We start from the raw sequence: 25,191 nt of genomic DNA, 5'->3' as shown, positions 1-25,191 counted from the left end.
GCAGACCATGTGATACTGCCTACCCCCACCACAGCTCTCGCGGTAATCGATAGAAACTGCTTAGTTGGTTCTGCCGCACCTTGTAGACCGATCTTTAGATCCGCAGATGTGTAGTGATTGTTTGTTCAGAAGGTACCTGCTTCGCATAGAAAACCTTCTCCGGAGAAGGGTAATGAAATATGCCCATTAGTGTGATGAACCGAGGTCCATCTTCAACTAGTGGAGGGGACAGTAGGAGTCTACCAGTATCTCCAGAATTGGCCCCGGAGCCTTAAAACAATTTTACTTCCCTCATTTGGTGGCGAAGCACCTCAAAGCATTGAGTTCCACGTATGACCACAACCTGCAAAGTTTAACCACTTCTGAAAATCCCCGCCCCTGATACCACATTCACTCTTGGACCTAATGGCACGTTTTAGAGGCCCAATTGGGACATGGGACAAGCCTCTCCTTCCCGGTAGGATCCCAAGATGGTAAGAGTTGAACACGCCATCCCAAGTTTGTATCCTTTGTACCACATTGTTTTATTGTTATTGTATTCTTAAGGCCAAATGGTGGCCCGATAATACGTTTCATCCGGCCCTTGAAAATGTATAGTTTGTTCGTTCTTTTAACTTCATGTGTAGATAATAGGAAAAATGCAGCTGGCCTCACATACCTTAATCGAGACTTTACTGTAAAAATATTTTCCTTAATCTTTTTATTACCAATCCCATTTTGTAATATAAGGTAAACTTGTTCTTAATGTCTTACTTACAAAATATAAGGGACTTACACCTTATTTACAAAAATACAGATTTCATGGTCTTATTTTCAAATGTATCTCTAGCTCAGATGCTTATTGGCTTAGATATAAGGAACAAGAAGTAGAATAGAATAAAAATTTAGAAAATTTATGACTTACAAATATTCATCGACCCGTCATCGCCTAAAGGGATAATGGTTCGTTATTAATTGGTCATCATTGTTTTAACGTGCAGCATATATTAACAACGGTATTTGTAATTTATAATCGTATCCTTTAATTATTGAAATAATAGTGTAAACCAGGGTGGATTGATTTAAATCACGATTTTAATCAGATTTAAATCACGATTTTAATCAGATTTAAATCACTTGATTTTTTAAATAAAAATCGTTGTTTTAAATCAAATTCCGAAATAAATTAATTTAAAGTGAAATAGGTAAAATCCCGTTTCGATTATGGAAGATAATAATCATAATACAATGAGACTCAAATGTACGTAACCGCAGTATGAAAACGAGTATCATGCAGAGGATGATTAGGGAAAATCCCGTTTTGAACGGATAAGGGGTGAATCCTGCTTTCTTCTATTCGTAACATACGGTTTTTAAATCGTTAACTATTCCAACGGGGAAATCACCATGGACATTTCAGACGAAAATTCTTTTGTGTCCACGTCTATTTGTTTGGTTTCCAGGTAATAGGAGCGTATTTAGAGGGGTCCGATCCTCTCTCCGAAACAAAACAAAAAAAATTAAAAGTTCAGGCGAAATTTATGTACTAAATACATGGACTCGGAATCGTAATACGGCAAATTTTGAATGCGTTAAAATATCAAATTATACTTTTGGTAAAGTGAATACTTTCAAATATCTAGGATAAATGTTAACAGACGAAAACGATATTTACGAAGAAATTAAATGTCAACTGAAAGCACGGAATTCGTGTTATTATTCAGTTCAAAATCTCTTGTTGTCGCGAATTCTGTCGAGGAATTTGAAGCTTAAAATATATAAAACGATAATCATGCCTGTTGTTCTGTATGGTTGCGAAACATGGTCGCTTACTCTGAGGGAAGAACATAGACTGAAAGTATTTGAGAACAAGATCCTGAGACGAATATTCGGACCCAAGAGGAACAGGAATGGCGGAAATTTCATAACGAGGAACTACATAATTTATACGGTTTACCAAACATTGTTAGGGTCATCTAGTCTAGGAGACTCAGGTGGGCAGGTCATGTAGCCAAGATGGAAAAAAGTAGGAACGCTTTCAAAATCTTAACTGTAAAACCAATGGAAAAAGATAATTAGGAAGACCTAGACACAGATGGGAGGACAATGCAGAAATAGGAATACAAAGTAGAAACTGGATCCAGTTGGCTAAGGATAGAAGTCAATGGAGAGCTTTTGTGAACGTGGCATTGAACCTCCGGGTTCCATAGGCCATAGAGCAGGGTTGGAAAAACCATGGTTTTTATTGAAAAAACAAAAAAAAACGTTTTTTGTTTTATTGTTTAAACCAGGTTTATTTGGTTTAAATAATTTGCTCTATATATTCATATCATATATGGACAGAAATAAGTTTGTTTCGCCTTGGTGTCATTATGCAACAACCGGGTTATGCTGGAAGGGGTCACATAAGCTTAAAGCGGAATAAAAACTGCTTCTCGAGTTACATCCGAGAGAAATTGTCCTCCATTTGAACTCGGAACCAGGACTAATTGGCCACAAATGCGATACGTCTGCCGACTCACTCACGAAGGAATCCTGATAATAATAAAAAAAACGTTGTACTGATCTTTTCATGCTTCTTAACATAACTGTCAAGATTCATTTCAGAAGGACAAAAAGATAAACAGTTGCACAAGTGAAACCATTATACAGAATTACATATGGACAATTTCAAAGTACTACGGAGTACAGAAGAACTAATTTAGTTCAAGTTAGTTAACAACGACTTTTATTGGTGCAAATTAAAGAAATACGACGACTTAATTTGCATATCAGTAAGAAAAGTGAATAAAGATACGAATTAATTGAGTCCACTTTGGCTCAGACTCATTTATACATAAATAGATACCAAAGATACTTCTCATTTCACTAAATGCCTCTCGTGGGGTCTGTATGACCCCCCCCCACACACACACACAAAAGTACGGCATTTCGATGTATTTTATCAATAGTAAACACTGAAACGAAACAATATTTAGAATTTTTCTTTGATTGCAATTACATAATAATAACTACAAAAAAATCACAAAACAAACATTTATAAACTTATATAAAAAAAGTTGCTTTTGTAGTATAATCTTTTTGAGTAATGAATGGGGCATTTAGGTCTGAATATAATACGGGAGTGTAACGTGATAACCCACAAATGTGTGTTCATCAAGATTTTACAAACACTTACACTTTTACGAACATTTTTCGTTTTTTGGTTTAAACCAGTTGTTTTTTTTTTTTTTTTTAAAAAAAAACAGCTGGTTTAAACCAGCCAACCCTGCCAACCCAGCCAACCCTGCCATAGTTACTTAATTTTAGGCGAAACTTATGTACTTTATATGTATTTCGTGCCGCTAACTAGTTCCGATTTTTTAAAAATATGCCCCTGCCAAATATCAGTAACTTTCGTGAAAAGAAGTGTCATGTTGATAAACGCTGCTGTACTTTTTCCTTAATGCTTAAGAAACATTGTTTGGGATTGAAATAGGTTAACGATTGGGGATTAATTCAAAATTCAACCCAATGCTTTCATTTAAATGACATAATTGGCATTTAATACTAATTCCTAATGTTTTTCTTCAGTTCGCGACTTGTATTATACGAGGAGAAAGATTTGATTTAAATCAAAAAATCGATTTAAATAAAAAAATAAATCAACAAAAATGATTTAAAAAACATGATGTTTTTCCACCCTGGTGTCAACTTACAAAATAAATCTTTCAGTTTTACGTCCCACGGTTATGCCGGTTAGGCTAAAGGAGACGGTGATGATGAGAGATGAGTGAAATGGTGGAATGAAGAAAGTGGGAGGAAACGGGAGAACCCCGAGAAAACCCACGAGCACGGTGTTTGTCCACCACAAAGTCCACACCGCGCGAGCTGGGATCGAACCAGGGACCCCAAGCACCGGAGGTGAACGCTCTACCACTGAGCCACCGCGCCCTCCTGGTGTCAACCTACAATACTGATATGCTTCAAAAAGGTTAATAAATACTGACAAATGTAAAGTGATTATATACATAGATACTATATCATTAAAATTTCGTATTTTTCATATTTTGGAAGATTTATTTTCACTTTTTTTATTCATACTTTGCTCTTCTTTACTGATTACATCAATGGGAATAGAAAACGTGTTTTAGATTTTCTTTTTTTTATAAAGTGTATGATTGAAGATATAATTTATCAACTGCTAACTTAAAAAAAAAATTACCTTATCTGTATAACTACTAATTCCTCATGTCGTACTGCTAAATTGATAAAATTATATTGTAATTCATTCACTCATTCGAAAGTGACAAATAATTGCAGATACATTAATACTCCCTGAATATTAAGAATGAAATTTGTGAATTCAATACTGAATTGTTCTTACAGCATCTAGTAGCAGGGTTTGAAAAAACCCGGGTATTTTTGAAAAAACCCAACCCACCTGGGCCCATGTGGGTTTTTTCGGGTATTTTTGGGTTTTATTGGGTTTTTTCGGGTTTAATTGGGTTTTTTCGAAATATTTCAATCTCTTTGGGGTAAAAATGTTAAAATATGATTTACATTTTATGAGTGTCATTGTCACAACTTGCAACAACTTTCTATTCACTGCTGTTTTGAAAAAAACTGCCGCCATTTTGAAATTTTATATTGGATCGCCGAAAAAATCCATACAGCAAATTTAGAATGTCTTGTGCTTCTACCCTCAAAATATCAACTTAAAAAGTCCGAAAATTCCACCTTGTAGCATGGATACCCGCTATTTTGAAAAATGGACGCCATTTTGAAATTTTATGCCGCCAAAATATACACAGCTAATTTAGTTTCTTGTGTTTCTACTTTGAAAATTTCAACTTGAAAGACCTAAAATTGCGCTTTGTAGCGTGGATATCAGCAGCGGCGCAAATTTGTCTTCAACATTGGGGGGACGGGTAAGACGGTATATATATATATATATACACATGTGATGTACAAAATATTTATGAAGGCGAAAAACAATGCTGAGGATGATTACCCATGTCGGTACCGGCGTCCTCCACAGGGGACATAAAATATGACGATATTATTATTGCTTTATAACTTTAAAATCCGACCGGCAACATTGAAAACTGTTCACAAGGGATGATCCAAATATGATCATTCCCTGTAAACAGTTTTCAATGTTGCCAGTCTGATTTTAAAGTTGTAAAGCAATAATAATATCGTCATATTTTATGTCCCCTGTGTGGGACTCCGGGACAACATGGGTAGGGAAGCAGAGTTGTCTTCAGCATTGGGATGCGGTCAGATTTGAGGCTTATTCTGGGAGGTATCAATTTCTTCTCACTTTCCTTTGTGACAGTTGGACACAAAACATCACATTTCTTCCTAAAAGACACATTTACAATCGGATTATTGAGGGGATATGTCCCCATCATCCCCCCGGGATTTTCGCCAGTGGATATCAGCTATTTTTTTTTTTTTTTTTTAAAAAGCGCGCCATTTTGTAATTTTACGTTGGTATGCTGCCAAAATCTAAACAGAAAATTTAGAGTATGTCTGGTTTGTATCCTGAAAATTTAAGACCGAAAGTTGAACACTGTATGATAAAGGCAGACAAACTAACAAATGTAGATCGAGTCATCCTAGGAGCCTCAGTGACGTTCGCAAATATGAATACCAAATAGCTATATTAAATTAAAACAAAGACATAATTCATCAAAATGTCTTAAATATTTTTCAACGTAAAATAAGTGGTCTTATTGTTGAAGTTCACTTTCGATGCTTTGTGCATTCAATTACGGGAATTACCCGAGCACTTGTTGCAAGACCGTTCTTTTCCGAAAATTAATTTAAAACAATTAACAAAGATAGGCCTATAATTCATATTTTATCAAGTAAATGTTTCAAAATATCTAAAATGAAATGAAATATCCTCCAGCGTAAAATAAATAAATTTATTGTTGAAGTATTCACTTTCGATGCTATGTGGGTTCAATTGCGGGAATTTCCCGAAGACTTCTTTCACGACGGGTTTTTACTTGAAATAGTAAGCGTTACGTAGTCTTCGGAACTCCGAGCATTATGCTCCTTAATTTTGACAAGAATTTTTACGTTATTGCTAGTGTTGATTCTACAGAATGCTTATTTGACGGCTAGCAACAAATGACTGAACTTAACTGTTGTTGGAAAACCGAATTTTACTGAATACTATTGTTACCATCGAAGGTAAGAAATAATACTAATAGTTTTACTAATGTATTTACATATTTACTGTTAGTACCGGCAACTATGACCTTAAACCCGTCAACGTATGAGGGATAACGTCCCTCGGCGGCGCCGAGTCAGGAAACACACTATTCACGGAAAGTATTTTCTAAAATATACAATCGCTTACTTTACTTCAAATAGGCTATAAGCATAATCCGCACATTAATTTGTTCTACAATTATCTCAAGCTCAGGTGAGGTTTTTTTATTTATTTATTTATTCATTCATTCAGTGCATTTAGAGCTTTATAAAGGTCTTACGTTGAATATTGTTGTCTATCTTAACATGAAAGCATATAATTCGCCCAAAGAAAGTTTAAAATCTGATAAAAATAACTTTCAATGTGATCACCTTAGTTGTACCAATAATACACTAACAAAAAGTCAAAAACCCAGGTGGGTTTTAAGATGGGTTTTTTCAGGTGGGTTTTTTCGGGCTGGGCCCACTTGGGCAAACCCTGTCTAGTAGTCAAATGGCAGATTATAGTCCGTTTCTAATCAGTTTAGTTTCAGTGATTCGATTCTGCACACTGTTCAAATATTGTATCACTGCAAATACATAAAAATAATTCTCCATAAAAACCGTACAAAATTTTTCTTCTTAACTTAATGTCCATCATCTATGTCCTTTACGATAAAGGAGACGTATAATTAATGAAAATAAATGATTATGAAAAAACTGGTGAAATGAGAGTTTGGAAGGAAAACGAAAGAACCCGAGAAAAATCACAAACGCGATGTTATCCACCACAAAATCATATGGCATGGGATATAAATTCACGTTTCACGTGATAATTACGAACTACTAAATAGCTTTGCAAATACGGTGATTCTTTTTCCTTTTCTTAGTTCCTAAAAACAGATTTCAAATGTCGAATGCAAAATTCAGGAAATATTACCTTGGAATATACTTGAAGAAAATAAAAACTGTTTATGGTGTAATAATTAGAAAGTTTACCTTATCTTTTGTCCATTGGAAACTGAATTCAATACAGCCGCTGTCATACCTTCCAATTTGTTAGACAATTCTTCTGTTGCCACTTCGGCGTCAAACAACCTAAAGCAAACAAAGTATATAAACATATAATAGTCACTAAACATATCACTGTATTAGAAATAATGTAAGTAAAAGGCTAATAGTCACCGCAAGAAACAAATCTCATCATTAGGAAGTACTTTCGAAGAACATCGTCTTCATCGTCAGCCTAGGCAAACTTCAACTGATCCCCAACAAAGTAGTGGCGTCTATAGGGTCAAATGTCAATGTGACCAAATATATACAGGTCAGACAAAAAGGAATATTTGTACCAGAATCGCTGAGCACATTCGCACGTCCAAATCTCGTAGCTTACAACAGTTATCTGGACTGGTATAACATCTCAAAGAAAATAACCACAACATTATTAATTCATGTTTGATCGAAAAAGCAAAAACAGCAACTGAACGGAAAATTAAAGAAGCTTATTACATTCATAAGGAGAAACCGGCACTCAATTCAAATAAAGGAGGCATAAATGCTATTTGGAGCAATGTTTTTGCTACTCATTTTCGCCGTCTGGAGAATAAAGAAAAAAAAAAAAAAAAGGAAACAACAGTGAACAGTGACAAGTGAATTACTATTAACATATGTCTAATTCTAGTGACAAGAACATTTTTGCTTCGTACATTTTTAAAATTCTTTTTATGGTTTAAATCCTTTTTGAAGTGTGCCTAGGCTGACGATGGAGACGATGTTCTTCGAAAGTATTTCCTAGTAATGAGGTTTATTTCTTGCGGTGACTATTAGCCTTTTACTTACATTATTTCTAATCATTATCACCGCTCGCAATATAATGATAATATCAATGTATTATCTACACCACTATCATACATGAAATAAATATATAAAATCACACGAGTAGTCCATTAATGAACATTTCATCTTAACGAAACTGTGTTAGGTAATTTAACCCTAGAAGAACACTATTGTACTATCAAGACACAAAGTACACCGTGGGGTCGTATACGACCCATTACAAAATGTATACATTTAGAAAACACCAGTCGAGTGAGAATTGATACCATTTGCTAATTTACTTCAGATTATACTAAAACATGTGTATGTCACACGTATGCATGTTAAATTTCTAATAGCCTGACAACAGCTTTTATAATTGAACACAAATATTGGGTTAATGATTTACTATTAAATTTTCAGTAATGTTCTAACTGGTGACCTACCGACAGATATCTATGATTATAACATAACGTAACATCAATTTTTGTAACTGGTTAGATTATTTTAGGTTAGGTTATTGTTATAAATGTAGCCCGGTAGGTCGCCAGTTAGAATACCGAATTTACTGTTCATTAGTTATATTATTTGAATAGCTATACAAATGTTAATATTCTTTTCCAGTACAAATCATTCGAAACAGCTACACAAGTTTTGAAACTTCTCATTTGCTAACAGCATTAGTGAAAAGTCACTTCACATCTTTACAGCCGCCTGCCTAAGCAATACATACAGTACATCTTTATTCTTTTCTATCCTTATTAAGGGGACAGAAAACACACCGACCAGGTCTTCTACTTAATGATTCTTCCACAGTTTGGAACAGATACTTCTTCATTCAGTATTGCATATACTTCTTCCACAGTGAGTCCCTTACTTATTTACGACATGATATGTTGCACTTCAGCCACAAATAGTTCGAAAGAGAAAAATTTCCAGCGATGCTATTTTCGTGCCATAAAAACACCCTGGGGTTGTATGCGACCCAGCTGCACTAAATAAAAACAAATAATGTGCAGAACCAACAATTAAATATTCCCACTTTGACTACTACTCAAGCATAGAAGGTAGACAAATCATGAACTATTTAGGTTATTTAGCGCAGGCGCAGATGAGTAAGTCAACACAAGTGGGGTCGCCGGCGACCCCAGGGTGTCTTTCCAGGGTTAAGAAATGGACCACAGATTCGGTTCACTTCTTGTTTAGGTTGTAACACAAGAATGAAATACAGTATTATTATGTGTTTTATTCCACTATTTTCAAAATAAATTACCACCTTTCAAATTTAACAAGTCCTAATACAATTCAACTAAACTGAAGTCAGCTTCTTTTACCGGGATGTGACTGTGAATGAACACCAAAGGAATCCCTTATTCCACTCCCGTCCGGGGCATTATACTTCGAACCTGGATGGAAGATTTGAATACCATCGCACCATGAAAGAGATTTAATGTGATCGAGTGTAAGAAGCCACGACGATGGCCAGCTCCGTAGCAGATCTTACCGAACATATCCTTATCAAAAAGTGGAGTAACAAATAGTCTTTGCATAGTCCCAAATCTGCTGGTTACGAAAACATTTTCGGCGCTTCAGCTGGCGAGGAGTGTTCAAGCCAGAGTCCTCATACCATATGCACATTAATACATTGCTTTTGACAATATAAACAACAAAATAAGACCTTCAAATTTCCTTTGAGGCTGAAATATGCATGAGGAAATTCAGAAAGTTTCCATATTCATGTAGAAATAGTATACGTAGGCTTACAAATCTACGTTAGTTGAAGTTGTGACCTTGTCTATGATAAGTGCAAAATATCACTGCAGTTTGCAGTTACTCTTCCCTTTGGTGCCCTCCATTTCAACTCAGGCAAAAAAAAAAAAAAAGTACCATCACAATCTCAGATATTGTTGAAACTTTTTTTTTTTTTTTTTATATAACAACTAGACTTGTTTTTAAGAGACTCATAGTTTTTTGTTTTGTCGAAAAGAATTTTCCCGACAAGTAACGGGCCGTCAAAGACTGGGAGTATACAATTTATGAATTGTAGAAAACATGGAAAATCGTCGATTTCCGAACCCCACCATTCAGCTATGGAGACAGAGTTATAATTCTTGTTGTGGTATGTATATTCATGTCAAAAATTATTGTCGCATATCTATAAAAATGTTGTCGTAGGAATATAATTTGATAACGAATTCGCCCGGTATTTCTTATAATGTTACCATGTGTATAATCGGCAAAGACATGTATGTGGCAAATTTCATGTCAAAAGAGCAATAAATAAGAACACACACACACACACAAAAAAAAGAAAAGAAAATTTTCTTGCCTATTTAGCAACATTTTGTTTTACTCATTCTAATTTTTGTATTTATAATTCTTTTCCTATGAAATTTACCACAAATATACATTTCCCAATTATACACATAGTACCAGTATTAACAGTACCCTGCAAAATCATTATCAAATTATATTTTTATAAGAGGACAATTATAGATATGCGACAATAATTTTGGACATGGGTGTAATAGGGATACAAATAAACTATAATTTAATATAGTTTGGTTTGCGCATGCATTTTTTTTTTTTTTTTTTTTTTTTGTTGTACATAAATTAACAAATGAACGCCAGTTTATACGAAAAGTCGAAGTTTGTGTATTTTTTTCAAGCACTTCCGGTTCGAATTTTAAAATTCAGTTTTCACGTTTGGTAAGACGTAGTTACCCGCTTTCAAAAAAAAAAAAAAAAAAAAAAAAAAAAAAAAAAAAAAGTATCGCTTTTGTATGCAACCGTTTCGTCGCAACAAAAAATTCGAGAAATTGTCAAATTTTCAAAAATCGCCATTTTTGGGCGCTATTTTCTCGAAAACACCATATTTTTAAAATTCTGAAATTTTGCCAGATTGTTCAAATTTACATGAATAATAAACACACCAGATACCGTTTTCGACCAATGCTTTATAAATTAACTACAGCCTTTTGAAGTTAGCGAAGTTCCGTTAACTTTGATGTCACAGTTGGCAACACTGTAAACAATAAAAGTGCAACAATTTGATGATGTTTGTGATTTACATTCATTAAATAACAAACATAAGTTTTTTCCTGACTTTTTTTCTTTTAATTTTGATCAAAAATGTTCTCTGAAATAGTAAAATGAGCCTCCCCTACTCATCCATTTTCTTAAACCGAAGCAGTCTGAGATGGAAATTACGACTTCGAAACACACAAATTTTAAGTTCACTTACTTAAAATGGTCTCCGGAAACAAAATTTCATGGATTTTTTTTTCACATGAACCAATCATTTGCTTGCTTGATGTCTTCTTTGCTAACAGCATATGACCGTGCAGATCCTCTAATAGGTGTTGGTGCACTCACAAGCCGTAGCATATCGTCGGTAGTCGCAAAACATTAATTTTCACTTCTCTTATGCTCTTCTGGAAGCCTGTACCCTGATGAAGGTCCATGTGGAAGCATAAACAGCACTTCAACTTCACGTAATTCATGATTTATTCATAATATTTCTGCTACCCACCACCGGTTTTCATATATGCATGTAACAGAAGTTCCATTTTGAAGACTTCTTGAATCTACTCTTTGAATTGCAAAAGCTCGATTTTGGGGGAAGCATGAAGTTAGTTCATGGTGACTCGTTACTGCCATAAAAACTTCTCCATTTTCCGAAAGAAAAAGATGACTTCATTGAATACCAGTTACCGGTCGCACACTTTCCCATTCTTTCATTTATTTATTTATTTATTCTTCGGAAATAGTCGAATTCAGTTCCAGGAAACAAAACGAGAATAATACCCGGAGTTTGTACTTGCACTATACACACGAATTCTTCTGCAGTTTTAATAATGTGTATCTGTTTTTGCTTAAGGTTATGCCGCGTTGCCACATTCTTTACACCCCCCGCCCCGAATACCGTCGCAGAGAATCTTGCCATGGCCGGTTTCATTCAAAAAAATCTAGTGCTTTATCGGACCTGTCTGCATCTCGAACATCTGAAAGCGATTTTTAAAGTGGGATGCAGCACCATCAGAAATCACTGACACGGTTTGGGAAATTGTAGACACTTATTTTCACGTATTCCAACCTTTTTCTATAACCTATATTTTCGCCTTTCTTCGAGTATTTTTAGAATTTTGTCTATGACTATAAGTACATGAGCCGAATCGTGTGTTTTATCGTCGCTTATTACAACAAAACTGTCAGTTGTTTCATAATAATATACCACTGCCGTAAGAATGGAAATTTGCTAGTTTTTTCGGTGATAACTCTGAATTTTACTTTCCGGAATAACAGTCCAGTTTTCAGCGAAGTCCACATGAAGTAAAATAGAATTTGTATTTTGAAATTTTATACGATGCTTTTCGGTAGCAATTAATTCTCTTTGGATTTTCTTGATGTAGTCATTAATTACAATTCATACAGTTAAACCAGCAATGTACGATACGAAAACAGAAATTGGCAGTTTTTTTTTTTTTTTTTTTTTTTTTTAACGAGATCATAGTTTTCCCATATGATACACATAACACTTCCATTTTCATCAGGATCAATAATTAAAGACTCTACACTTATTCCTCACACTCCAAGACATTCACCACATTCTTGAAGAGGATAGTTCTCATTTTCTGCAGATCATACTACTAAAGAAAATAGTCACTCATGACAGCTTCAATGCAGAGGTTGCGGACTGACCCACTTTGGTCGAATACTATAAAATTTCGAACAATCTTATGCTGGGATTGTTCTGTCTAAGAGGTCTGTAAATTTCTTTGATGGAACGCGTAAGAAAACGTTTTAATTTTTTAAAACTTTTTGTTCATTTTCGAGCACTGTAATGAGATCGTACACACTGGGACTTTCCTTGGAGCATTCCAAATCATCACTGAGGTAATAGATCAGGCTTTTTATAAATCATCAGAACTTACTGGATGGCCGTATCAAGTAAACTTGAAAATTTGTGTGTTTCGTAATCGTAATTGCCATCTCAGGTTACTTCGGTTTAAGAAAACGGAGGAGTAGGTGGGAGGTTCATTTTAATATTTTAGAGAGCATTTTTGATCAAAATAATAAAAAACAGTCAGGAAAAAACTTTTGTTTGTTATTTAATTAATGTGAACCACAAGCATCATCAAATTGTTGCACTTGTATTATTTTTAGTGTTGCCAACTGTAACAAAGTTAATGGAACTTCGCTAACTTCAAAAGGATGTAGTTAATTCATGAAGCAAGAGAATGATGTTTGGTGTGTTTATTATTCATGTAAAGCTAAACCATCTGACAAAATTTCAGAATTTTAAAAGATGGTGTTTTCGAGAAAATGGCGCCCAAAAATGGTGATTTTTGAAAATCTGACAATTTCTCGAATTTTTTGCGACGAAACGGTTGCATACAGAAGCGATACATTTTTTTTTTCGGAAAGCGGGTCACCACGTCTTACCAACCGTGAAAACAATTTTAAAATTCAAACCGGAAGTGCTCGAAAAAAAATTCGTAAACTTCTTTATATAAACTGACGTTCATTTGTTAATTTATGTACAAAAAGATACGCATGTGCAAACCAAGCTATAATAAAACATAATTTATATCCCTACGTACACACCACAACAAGAATTATAACTATCTGTCTCCATAGCTGAATGGTGGGGCTCAGAAGTTGACCATTTTCCATGTCTTCTACAATTCATAAATTGTATTCCTCGTCTTTGAGGACGGATAAATTTTATTTTTATTCTATATTTGCGGAACAAAAACAGTAGTTATTTCAACGCTACTCCAAACACATGGATTCGTTTTAAACAGCAAAGTAATTACTAAGGGGTTAGCTGCTGTATCGCCGGACAAATTTTAGGAAATTTACCGGGTCAATTGGAGAATTTATTTCAGTTTGTGAGGAAGAATGACTGAAAGTCAGATAATGGGAATAGTAAAAGTTAAGAAAATGGTTGTATTTTTTGGTTGTTTTTGATGTTATAAGCGTCACTGTATGTGGAGGGGGATGAATTATTTCGCGGAGAGGTACACTTGATTTACTATACGAATCCATGTAAAAGAAAAAAAAAAGGCAAATCATTAATTTGCCCATTTCATATCAAGAACAGAACTCAACTAAAAATGCGGGGTTTCTAACCTGTTCCTTCTCCTCCTCCTCCTACTACTACTCCTGCTTATATTATGGATCCGTATAGTAAAACTACACGCCTAGTAACGTAATCTAACGTAACGTAATATAATCCAACCAAATATAACCGAATGCAGTACACTTTGGTACTTTCGATTTTCAAATTGGTCCGGTGATACAGCAGTAATGCCTTACTAAGTGCTAACTTAACCTAACCTAGCCTAATATCAAAAACAGAAAATAGAGGAAGGTACGAATTTTAAGCAGAGAATTCTGGCCCCCCCCGAATCCAAAAATCCTAACCTAAACTAAACGAGATAATTTTGAAACTGGGGAGCTAAAATCAGGTAAAATCACCATAGAAATGACTTGAGTAGTAAAATCACCACTTTTATAGGAGAAATGACTTGATGTTACGCGCGTAATTATTAACCGAAGCTAGCATAGTTTAACCACAAGAACACAGAAAATATAGGAAGAAAGTACGAATTTTAAGCGGCGTATGTTTAGCAGAAGGGGTCCAGCTCTTTTCTCTAAAAAATGTTACAATTTTGATAATTTCTGTTCACATTCGGTTAGTTTAGAGTACGTAAGGTTAGTTTAGTCTAGCTTAGGTTGGTTTCGTTTAGGTTAGGTTAGGTTTGTTTATGTTAAATTAGTATAGGGGTCTCGCATAATTTTCCCAAAAAATTATAGAATTTCGCTTATTTCTACTAATATTAGGTAAGTTTACGTTAGTTATGGTTAGCTTAGGTTAGTTTATGTTAGGTTAGGTTAGATTTGGTTACGTTATGTTACGTCTAAGTACTTGCATTATTTATTTCTCCTGTAAATTTTGTTTTTACGTGCTTCTGGACCCCTTGTACTAAACATACTCCTTTTAAGCGAAGAATCCTGCCTCTCCCAAATACAAATATCCTAACCTAACCTAAACGATCAAAAACTACAGAAAATGGTAATAGTACACATGAGAACCCTCTGATCTGCGTTTCTTCTGTGTTCTATTACCACTTCTACATGAAATACCATAAATTTTCTACGTAGTGCAATAGTAAGAACTATCCATGTGCACAAGACATGCGATATGCGTTAAATCCCCCTCCCCCCACACACATAGTCATAGATAAAGTACAAGGGCACTACACATGCAGATATAAAGTACAGGTACGTTCTTTTTTTATTTTCGTATTAGTCGATAAGTAAATAAAAGTCGCTTTGTTACCCCCTTTGGAAGTTCGTACATACTCAATGAACAATCCCTAAAAGTATGAGCGTCCTGCTCCTTCGGGAACTGATGCAGCTTCATGTATACTATATCCGTTTCCCAAATATTTCTAGTATAATCCACAATGTTATCAACTCTGTATAGAATTGCAACAGCGTCTTCCCGATATTTGGTACATCCTGCCTTTCGACAATAGACTCTCAGTGCCTGCAAAAAGCATCGCATTTTATATTATACATGACGTTTCATTTATCGGTGTGTTCAACTTTGTTGCGTGATTTCTTCAAATTACTTAACCTTACAGAAATGCACCTGCATAAATTAACTACTTATGCTATAATTTTGCGTTGGAGATACCAAATTTCACCTGTATTTTTTCTAAAAAGCGGCTCTCTACTGTAAATCTTTACTGATTCTTTTCACACGAAATAATGGAAGAGCATATGAACGTAAGTAATTCACAGTACATACCTTCGAGACATTTGTCAGCTTTTATTAGAATAAAAAACTGATTTCGAAACTACACTACACGACACAACAGCTGCTAAATTTCCCGCGTCTGGTTTATCCTTCTTTTTCTTTAGAAAGAAAAGGAACCTTTTGCTTCCGGTTAATGCAATTCCTTTGAGTCACTCTAAAACATTGGGTGCTGTGGAGACTCGTTTTCAGCGTCCGTATTTGAAACGCGTTAATGAAGATAACAATATCTTCATATTTTAAAGAGAAAACAAAGAAAATTATTATACATACCTTCCACTCCAAGTTCTTTACTTACATCTGCCCATAATTTGTTCACGACGTGTCGTTTGTGGAAATCTGGATGAGCTTGGATCCACAATGGAACTTTATCAAAAGCACAATTTATTAAAATATCAACATCTATTTCCATTTTTATTTTTATCTCCGCACCTCGCAACGTCGTCTACTTTCACGCAAAACAAACTTTTTGCTCTCACGTAGCTCTCAATTTCTCTGCAGACGATTCTCCATTCGCACGAATTCGGACGAACAATTTCAGCATGTTGGGATCGTTCGCATTCGCATCTTTACGTCGGTTTCCGCAATTCGCAGGTCGGAACTAGTCGAGGCACTCCAATTTATTTATACGTGCTGGGAAATTCGCAATCGCATTCGGAAGCAATGGAGGCGCGGCCTAATGGAATAATGTTCACGGGGTTCGTTCCCATATGTTCCTGTAAGGAGACACGATTTTATAGTGAAGTGGGTCCGATTTCAGTTTGTCCTTATACGGTAAGTCAATTTATAACGTTCGTGGGTTTGGTCCCATATACTCCTGTTCAGTACGGCGCCGTTGCAATACGTCCCTATTCGCTAGGGACCCATTTTGTAATGTTCAAAGGGTTCGATCCCTGTTAAGGGCAGGAGCCAATGTATAACGCATCATAGGTTCCACTCCTGTTAATTTCCATTTGGGAATTGGAAGTTATCAGATGATAGGTTAGTCTCAGTCTTGGATCTGAGATAACAAGGTCAACTAGCCTATATAGTCATCAGACCAAACAGTTCGGATCACAACATTTGGAAGTATACGCTGAAGACAGATTCTAATTGTACCCAGGGCCGTGCTGGGATACTAATGAGGGCGGTGGACAAGTCTACTAAAAGGGCGCCCATACAAACGGGAATATTATATATATAGGTTTAAGAAACTTTTTTCAAATACTATGAGTCTGCGATTTTCCCTCAGAGTCAGTGACAATGTTTCGCAACCAGACAGCACAACAGACATGATTATCGTTTTATATTTTAAACTACAAATTCCTCAACAGAATTCGCGACAACAAATATTTCTAACTGAACTAGCTGAACTTGCGCTCTCTACACAGCGCATCATTCGCATATGAGCATAAATCTCCTTATCATTCCTTACATTTCTACATGTCCCTTTACAGACACAAGTGAAAGACGTATTGATTTAAAAAAAGCCAAGGGGTAACATAAAGGGGAGACTTTTTCAATTATTTTTTCTCAATATCTCGCACCGTTTACAAGATTTGAGCCTGCTTGCGGTTGGAGTTTCTAACTCATGTATGACCAGTGTTTTCTTTCTTCTTGCATGTAGTATTGTGAGCGTGTGGCCCCCCTCACTCCCATTCCATTTTAAATTTCCCAGTTACTTTTGGCTGAATTGGAATAAGGCTCCATGTACTGTACTGACGCAAACTGTGTTATGGTTTTATCTTTATCTATGAGTTGGCAGTCCTGTGAGTGGTGACTTGTACTTCCTGCTCACCGAACAAAAGGGGTGTAATGTGGTCGTGATATTATTAAATATAGTACCATCGACTCAAATGTAATCGTGAGATATTTTTACTGTTTTTAATATTTTAATTAGTTTTTCTTAATGGTGAACTCATTTAACGCCTTTCGATATGTATATTTCCCATAAAGAACATTTATTATAGATATTTTTAAAAATATTTCTTTGTCATGAATAGCGCAAACTGACTGACGCTGAAAAAAAAAGCGCGCGAAGGTGTGCTTGGTGAAGGTGGCTAGGTGAATTGTTCTGCATACGTTACGTCTAACGAAAATCTAATATTTCCTCAACCATCTTCGAAAGTATTGTGAATTTAGTTATGTAAAAACAAAGTAACATCGAAGTAAGTATTTAAACGTAAAATTTATACAAAACCAATGAACGTATGCAAAAACATCGCCTGATATCCAAAACAGCGAAAACCAATGATTTGTGAGCATGGAATCCAAACAGGTTAATGATTGAATATATTCGCAGTTGAAAAAGAAGAACCAGAACGGAGCCTAAATCATGATCATTGATCGGACAACAAGCATCTATGAGAAATTTCACCAGTGGGAATAACTACATGACCCCCCCAAAATCCATCAATTTCCAGTGCAACGAAATTTAGTGCAAATAAATAGCGTGTGTTAAGTGTTAGTGCATCGTGTAATTTAAGTTCTAGCCGGCATCTACAGTCCATTATTTTCTTCAAAGAAAGAAAGAAATCAATCATTCATAATTACTTCTACGTAAAATTTCCAAATGAGTATCAATAAGGGCTTATAATGTGTTAGTACATGTTGAGTAAATTTCTCAATAAAATGTAGTAATATTGTACACGTAAGTATTATACATAACTTGTGTTCATTGAATAAAAGTTACATATTGTATATGTTTGGTTTGCAATTACCTTTACTGTGTGCTCTACGCAAATCACTACTGAAATGGTGGATATTATATCTGACTACTTGTGGTTATTCTGTTGATGTCAGCAGTCGCGGTGAGGACGTTGGGCATCCGCAGTCGCAACCTCAATTGTGTATCACATTGGTTCGAGATCCTATTTGGAGGTTTGCGCATGCTTTACTTTAGTATTGTCAGCTGTGCGGCGAATGCCCTCTTTCCATCAACTACTAGAATCCACCATAGGTAAGGCGTACCGAACAAGACTCGAACTCAGAAGGGTTATGAGAATTGGTTATCCCGAATGGGAACAGGTAAGGATCAGACCCTTCCGGTCATAGTATGTAATAAGCAAATACATTACATACACAATTAATTATAATGTCAGTTATATATGGTGTTCATCGGTGAAAACACTCCCAAAAAAAGAAAGGTTCATCTTAGACTGGAGAAATGGTTATCTTTCCTTTTCCATTATTATTTGGCCATGAAACAAACGCCTGAGACATATACAACCCCTATATACAACAGTGTGGTGATGGAATGTATAATGATTGTTATGTGATGCTTTATTTTTTTTAATTTCAAGACTTCCAATGTACCCGTAAAAATGTAATAAAGAAATAATGGCCATGTTTTTTTTAATACTCAATTAGAACTGGACAATCTACATGAAATTTGCAATCGATCAGTGAAGACGTCATCTTTCTAGAGCCTGTAGTTTCCGAGATCTCATTGTCGAAAGGATTGGGCAGAAACACATAAATGTAGTTTTAAAAAGCTCTAAAGATGGCAGCACAATTCATTTGCATTTATTTCGGAGAATTCTTATTAAAGGCAAAGGCCTTTGAACAATAATTTAAAGGAATAAACTTTTTGAAAAATATTTCTTTAAGTAATTTATTTAAAGTACACTCTTTTAAAAATATTTGACTTTGTTATAAACGTGAAATCACAAATAACCGTAAATCAATGTTTGAAAGGTAAGGTTATAGGTTAGAGCTCGGTCGATCTTAATTTTCGATTCACGCTTCTGGACTGAGAAACAAGTTGCTCTAGAACTACTCTTGGGTCAGTGTCTTGTTCTGTCGGATTGTGGTTTGTAACCTTATCTCGCGATGGGATGCAGGCTATGAACTGCGGATCGGGATACTGGGCTGCGAGTGAGAATGAAGGAGGCTTAGAAATCTTTATATTTAGGGTCAACTTGAGTTCTATTTTCCGGAGATGATTGGTGTAGTGGATGGGTCAGTGAGTGTTGATAGCTTACCCGTCTGGGCCCGGTGGGTTCGCGTTCAGCAATCAGTGACACATTCACGCAGCCATAGTCTCGAGGAAAGGGAACATCATACAGAAACACAATATCAGTATTATCGTCATTATTTTTATTTTTACATTTTATTTTATTTATTTATTTTATTGACTTTTTTTTGTAAAATTGGCGACCCAGCCAGGATCTGTTATTTCAATCTTTCGCGAGTGCTAAGTGAATCATATTGAAAGAGCAGTGTAATGTAATGGGGACTGTTGTGACAAACGACTCCTTGAACGATGTGTAGTCACTCTTGAGTTTGTATATGTGTAACTTGGGGAAAACAATTTATATGAAATGGAGATGTCTGCTGGTAGCAGGTCAAGTACTGAATCCCGTAGCCCGGATGAATATGTGTGTTGTAGTGAGGAAATACAGGGCTTCAGTGTGTATTGTGACGGTTGTTCTGGATGGGTGCATGCACAGTGCTATGATATAACCGATGAGCAGGTAGAAGAATTGAATAAGTGTAGTGAGCCATGGTATTGTAAAACGTGTGTGGCCAAAAAGCTGACTGTGCGCTCGCTTTCCAAGTCACAGGAAAGTGAAAGTGAACCGAACACCGCGACGCACGACTCAGGAGAGAAACTTTTACACAACGGTGGAGAGAGTTTGGAACTGCAGGTTCACCTGCATCCGTGACAGACCTTGCAAAAATGTTAGAACGTTTTAGTCAAACCTTAACTTTAACTTTGGACCAAAAATTTGAAAAGGTTGACAGTATTATGGACCAAAAATTTGAAAAGGTTGACAGTATTATGGACCAAAAATTTGAAAAGGTTGACAGTATTATGAACCAAAGATTTGAAAAGGTAGATAATAATTTGTACGCGATGAATCAAAAATTTGATTTGTTAAAGTCGGAAATGGTGCAAATTGTAAATGAAAAGGTGGAAAATGTAAACAAGGACGTATCGGACCTCCGGAACGAAGTTCGCGATTTGTACACTTCGGTGGTGGAATTTCAGGATACGATAACAACGTGGTTGGACACCGTTGAGGAGAATCTCCGGTTGTCAGTAGAAAAGCAAAATCGCAGATGTGATCAGCTCGCCAAAGAACTATCGCATCTCGAGTTGAGCACCCAGAAATCGTATGACGTACTCGAGGCTAAGATTCAAACTTTGGTGAAGGATCGGGAGCAAAGTAAACCAGGTCGTGCCGGTCGCAAGCGGTCACGTGACTTTGTTGGTTGTGAGAGGGTTGACTCTGACGGAACAGACTCTGACACCCGAGTGGATGTACCAGTCTCTTCGGTTGGGGAGACTCGTACTGTCCCAACGGTGACAGTCTCTGTCTGTCAGCCGACCAACGTTCACACTAAGAATGTCTGGCCGTTTGATTTAAATTCACATTCGTTGGTTACAAACAATTCCAGTCCCACCTGTGGGGATATCATGAGTGGTCAGGTTGCCTCTAGGGCTTTAAAACCATTCTTGACGTGGTCTCAGGCTTCGGTCTCGACTTCCAATATATGTAAATTAAGTAATGTAGTGTCCAGTACTGTTGCAGATAGGACTCCTTCGTTTGTTGGAATTCCGGAGGGAGTATGTAGTCACACAGTGGTATTGATGCCAGGCAACTTACCTTTTCGCCCAAATTATACCTCTTATTCGAATTTTGGACAAAATTATTCAAATGCAAAGAGCCCTGTGATTGGCTGCAACTCTCCCCTGAATCCCGGCAGATATGAGGGATGTTCTGGAAATAGAGCGTTAAATTTAAGGCTGTCGGAGCTAAATCACTTACCGAACTTCGCAGGAGAATATGGTTTGGCCAGGTCTTTTCTAGAAAACTTAGAACAGGCGTTTAAGATAATCTCCGCATCGGAATACGAACGCATGGTTTTGGTACCGTGTTGTTTGTCGGCTGGGGCCAAGACTTGGTACCAAACGGTCTGCAAAGACACCAACAGTTATGCGGACTTTGTGCGTCTATTTAAGGAGCACTACTTCTCGGCCAGGATGGAACGCCTGCAGAAGAAATTCATCCAAGGGATGAAGTTTGATCGGACCAAGTATAACCGGCTAACTGACTTTGCCTGGAAGGTCATAGCTAAATATTATGCTGTGGCACAACATCCAGACGAGACGGAACTCATTGAAATTGTCCTAGATTGTCTGCCAGCTGGAGATGCTAAATTGTTGCGAGCCGTGGAGCCCAAGAATATCCAGCATCTGATTGTTAAGATAGCCGAAATAGAAGGTCATCCGGAACCTATGGAACCAGTGACAGATAAGAAATTCAAGCGTCTGCACATTCGGCAGGCCAAGATTGGAAAAAAGACCGAAAAGAACGGGAAGTTTCAACAGACAAAAGACACTTCTTCGCAGACGGAGGAGGACGAAGGAAAGAAGAATGGTGATGCCAAGGGAAATGGAAATGGCAATCGATTCTTGGGGAACCGAGGTCGAAGAAGAAATTTTCAGGCCAGAAGACCCTGGCACAACGACAATCGAAGGCAATGCTCAATATGTTTCCAACCCTAATTACCAATCGGGAGCGATGAACTTTGGATGTCATCGAGGTGCATCCCAACAGTGCGCGCCGAATTCGAACCATATACCGGGAGCGCAAGCCTATCCGGGATACATGCCGAATTTGCCTCCTGGAGGAGGAGTGGCGACTCCCACATCCACTCCTTCCCCAGCGGTGAATATGGCTATGTCCACTGGTTGGCCTTCACCGTATACGACGTTCATGCCGCCGATGGCGCAGTCATCTGAAGCGAATGGGAATAGTTCGGGAAATGCATGTCGCAGCCCTCATTAGGGGAGACTGTGGACTGCGATATGAATTCCTCGACTCCCCAAAAGGAAGAAAGTTCGATAACGGAACATCAAAATTTTTGTTTGGCATCAACCTGTCCAGAAGTTAATCTCGAACATCAAAATTCAAAATTGGATGTTTTGGTAACTTCCGGAATTCGGGGAAACAAATCGGGCACGCCTCTGTTCTCGGTTCGTTTCGTGATAGACGAGAGGGAGTGTGACTCCAGTGCGGAAAAGGGTGTTCTTTTATCCTATCCCTCACCCACTCTAACTTGTTCGGTAGGAGAGTTATCTTTGGTTTGTATCCTAGATTCTGGAGCGGATACGAATTTGCTCTCGGAAGATGCTTGGAGGCGAATAAAAGACATCTATCCTTCTGCCAAACTTCGACCGAAAACTAATATCTCTTTAAAAGGTTTTGCAGGAGACGAATCATTCCAAGTTAAAGGTTTCCAGATTTTAAACTTCACTATCCAAGGTTGTGTTTTTGAAGTCCCAGTCTATGTTGTGCAGAAATTAAAAGCACACTGTATTTTAGGATTCCCGTTCTTTGTTCGGTATAACCTTTCCCTAAATTGTAAGTCTAAAGAAATTTCGCTTCAAACGGACTCGGGACAGACCATCTCTATTGACATGGAACAGCAGCATTGTTGCCAGGTTACTGTAGCCGAATTAACTTCAGATAAAGAGGACGACTCTTTATTTCAACCCTCGGTTACGAAGGAGGAACTTCGGGACTTTGTTTCTCAGAGAACCGATCTCGATTCGGATTCTCAGGAGAGGTTATTTTCATTATTAGTTCGATTCAGGTGTCTCTTCACAGAGAATCCCCGTGTCATAAAGGTCGAGCCGTATAGAATACAGCTTTCCGACGACGTCCCGGTGGTAGGAAAGTTGTATCCTGTACCCATTCATCTTCAGAAAGAGTTTGAGGAGATCTTAGATAAGTGGGTAAAACTTGGGATTATCGTTGAAGGTCCTTCACCTTACAGATGCCCTGTACACATTGTGCGTAAGGCGTCTGGAGAGCTAAGGCCCGTGATTGATCTGCGTGGTATCAACGAGCGTGTGATTACACCAAAGATTCAGGTCGAGCCGATTTCCGATCTAATCGCGCGAGTCAGTGGTGCAACCATTTTCACCTCGTTGGACTGTACGCAATCATATCATAGTGTCCCGATCCATCCAGACTCTTACAAATATGTTAGTTTTGTCTACAAAGGACGTCAGTATCAAATGACTCGTTTAACAATGGGTTTGAAATCATCACCAGCGGTTTTCCAGTCTGTCATGCATACCTTCTTTGGATTAGAAACCTTCAAAAATTTTCTTATAGTTTACCTGGACGACGTACTTTGTTTTTCATCTTCCATAGACGAACATTTTCAGCATTTAGAAAAGGTTTTCAACACTCTTCGTTCGGCTAATCTTTCTCTCAATTTTCGGAAATGCAACTTCCTCAAATTCGAAATTCCTTTTCTTGGTCATCTTGTTTCAGGATCTTCTGTAAAAATAAATCCTAAAAGTAATGAGGCCCTCCGTCACTTTCCCCTTCCACGAACTAAGAAGGCTCTACGGAGATTTCTTGGTCTTGTAGGATGGCGAAAGCGACATTTTCCAAACTTCGCAGGTTTAACTGCTCCGTTTTACGATCTTCTTAAGAAGGACCGGAAGATAGAATACTCTTCGGAGTTATTAGAAAAGTTCGATCATCTAAAAGAACTTCTAAGTAGTCCTCCTGCTCTTGCCCAACCTGATTTCAATTTGGATTTTCATCTGTTCAGTGATGCCTCTGCGGAGTCATTGGCTGGCTACGTGGCTCAATTTCCCCCGGGACAGGATGACCCGGAGGTTATTGCGTACGCGAGTCGGCGAATAAAGCCGCATGAGGCCTCCTTATCAGTCTTCCAGTTAGAGTTGGCAGCTATTCTTTTCCTCTGCGAGAAGTTCTCCTACTTCATTTTAGGTCGCCGGACTACGGTCCACTGTGACAATGCTGCAGTCACATATGCTTTCAGTTTGAGAAATCTTGATGCTCGAACTACTCGTCTTCTGCTTAAACTGCAACGTTTCGATCTGCAATTTGTTCACATCAAGGGCTCTGACAATGAAATCGCTGACCTATTGAGCCGTTATCCTCCAGAAATTCCTGAGGCAGAAGAGGATCATTTTATAAATTTTTTGACCGCGGAGGACGCTGACCTCTTGGATGTCACGGAACTGAAGCGAGAACAGCGGAAAGATCCGTATTGTAGAAAGCTACACGCCATTTGGAAGGATTCTCGAGACAATGACATGATACGTGTGGAGAACCATTTAGTTTATATTAGAAATTCTCAAAATTCTGTTTGGCTGCTGGTCATTCCTGCCAGCTTGGTGGAAAATATGGTTTCGGCGATTCACAACAAAGGCCATTTTGGTGTAAAGCGATGTTTGTCGTTCGCTAAGGCCATGTTTCACTGGAAAAGTATGCGTGCGACTTTTACTAAGTATATTCAAGAATGCCTTCCTTGTGCACGAACTAAGTACTCGTACAGGGTGATCAGAAAGGAACCCTGCCATGTTGAGGCCTCTGCTTCCTTCGAGAAACAATGCCTCGACCTGGTCG

At 37.2% G+C, this 25,191-nt stretch overlaps 1 protein-coding gene and 1 long non-coding RNA gene across 4 annotated transcripts in view; one reads left to right on the top strand and one right to left on the bottom strand.

Annotated features, from left to right (window-relative positions):
* LOC145666780 (deoxycytidylate deaminase-like) overlaps positions 1-16,231 on the bottom strand; it is a 62,377-nt gene extending 46,146 nt beyond the window's left edge. Inside the window, exons 1-2 of one of the 3 annotated variants that reach the window (XM_081734336.1) lie at positions 16,082-16,231; positions 7,165-7,263 (exon numbers count right to left, since the gene is read on the bottom strand). In XM_081734336.1, coding sequence (XP_081590462.1) covers positions 7,165-7,211 — 47 coding nt within the window. In that variant the 5' untranslated portion in view covers positions 7,212-7,263; positions 16,082-16,231. Of the gene's footprint in view, positions 1-7,164; positions 7,264-15,802; positions 15,959-16,081 lie in introns of those variants that run through there. The other 2 variants (XM_081734335.1, XM_081734334.1) reach the window with 2 other exon arrangements.
* LOC145666783 (uncharacterized) overlaps positions 1-25,191 on the top strand; it is a 121,129-nt gene that overhangs the window by 39,445 nt on the left and 56,493 nt on the right. The window lies entirely within an intron of this gene.

The sequence above is a fragment of the Thermobia domestica genome, chromosome 12, assembly GCF_964235325.1.
Source record: "Thermobia domestica chromosome 12, izTheDome1.hap1.1, whole genome shotgun sequence".
NCBI lineage: Eukaryota > Metazoa > Arthropoda > Insecta > Zygentoma > Lepismatidae > Thermobia > Thermobia domestica.
The sequence above is the reverse complement of the archived record's forward strand: the minus strand, read 5'-3'. Positions and strand labels throughout refer to the sequence as shown.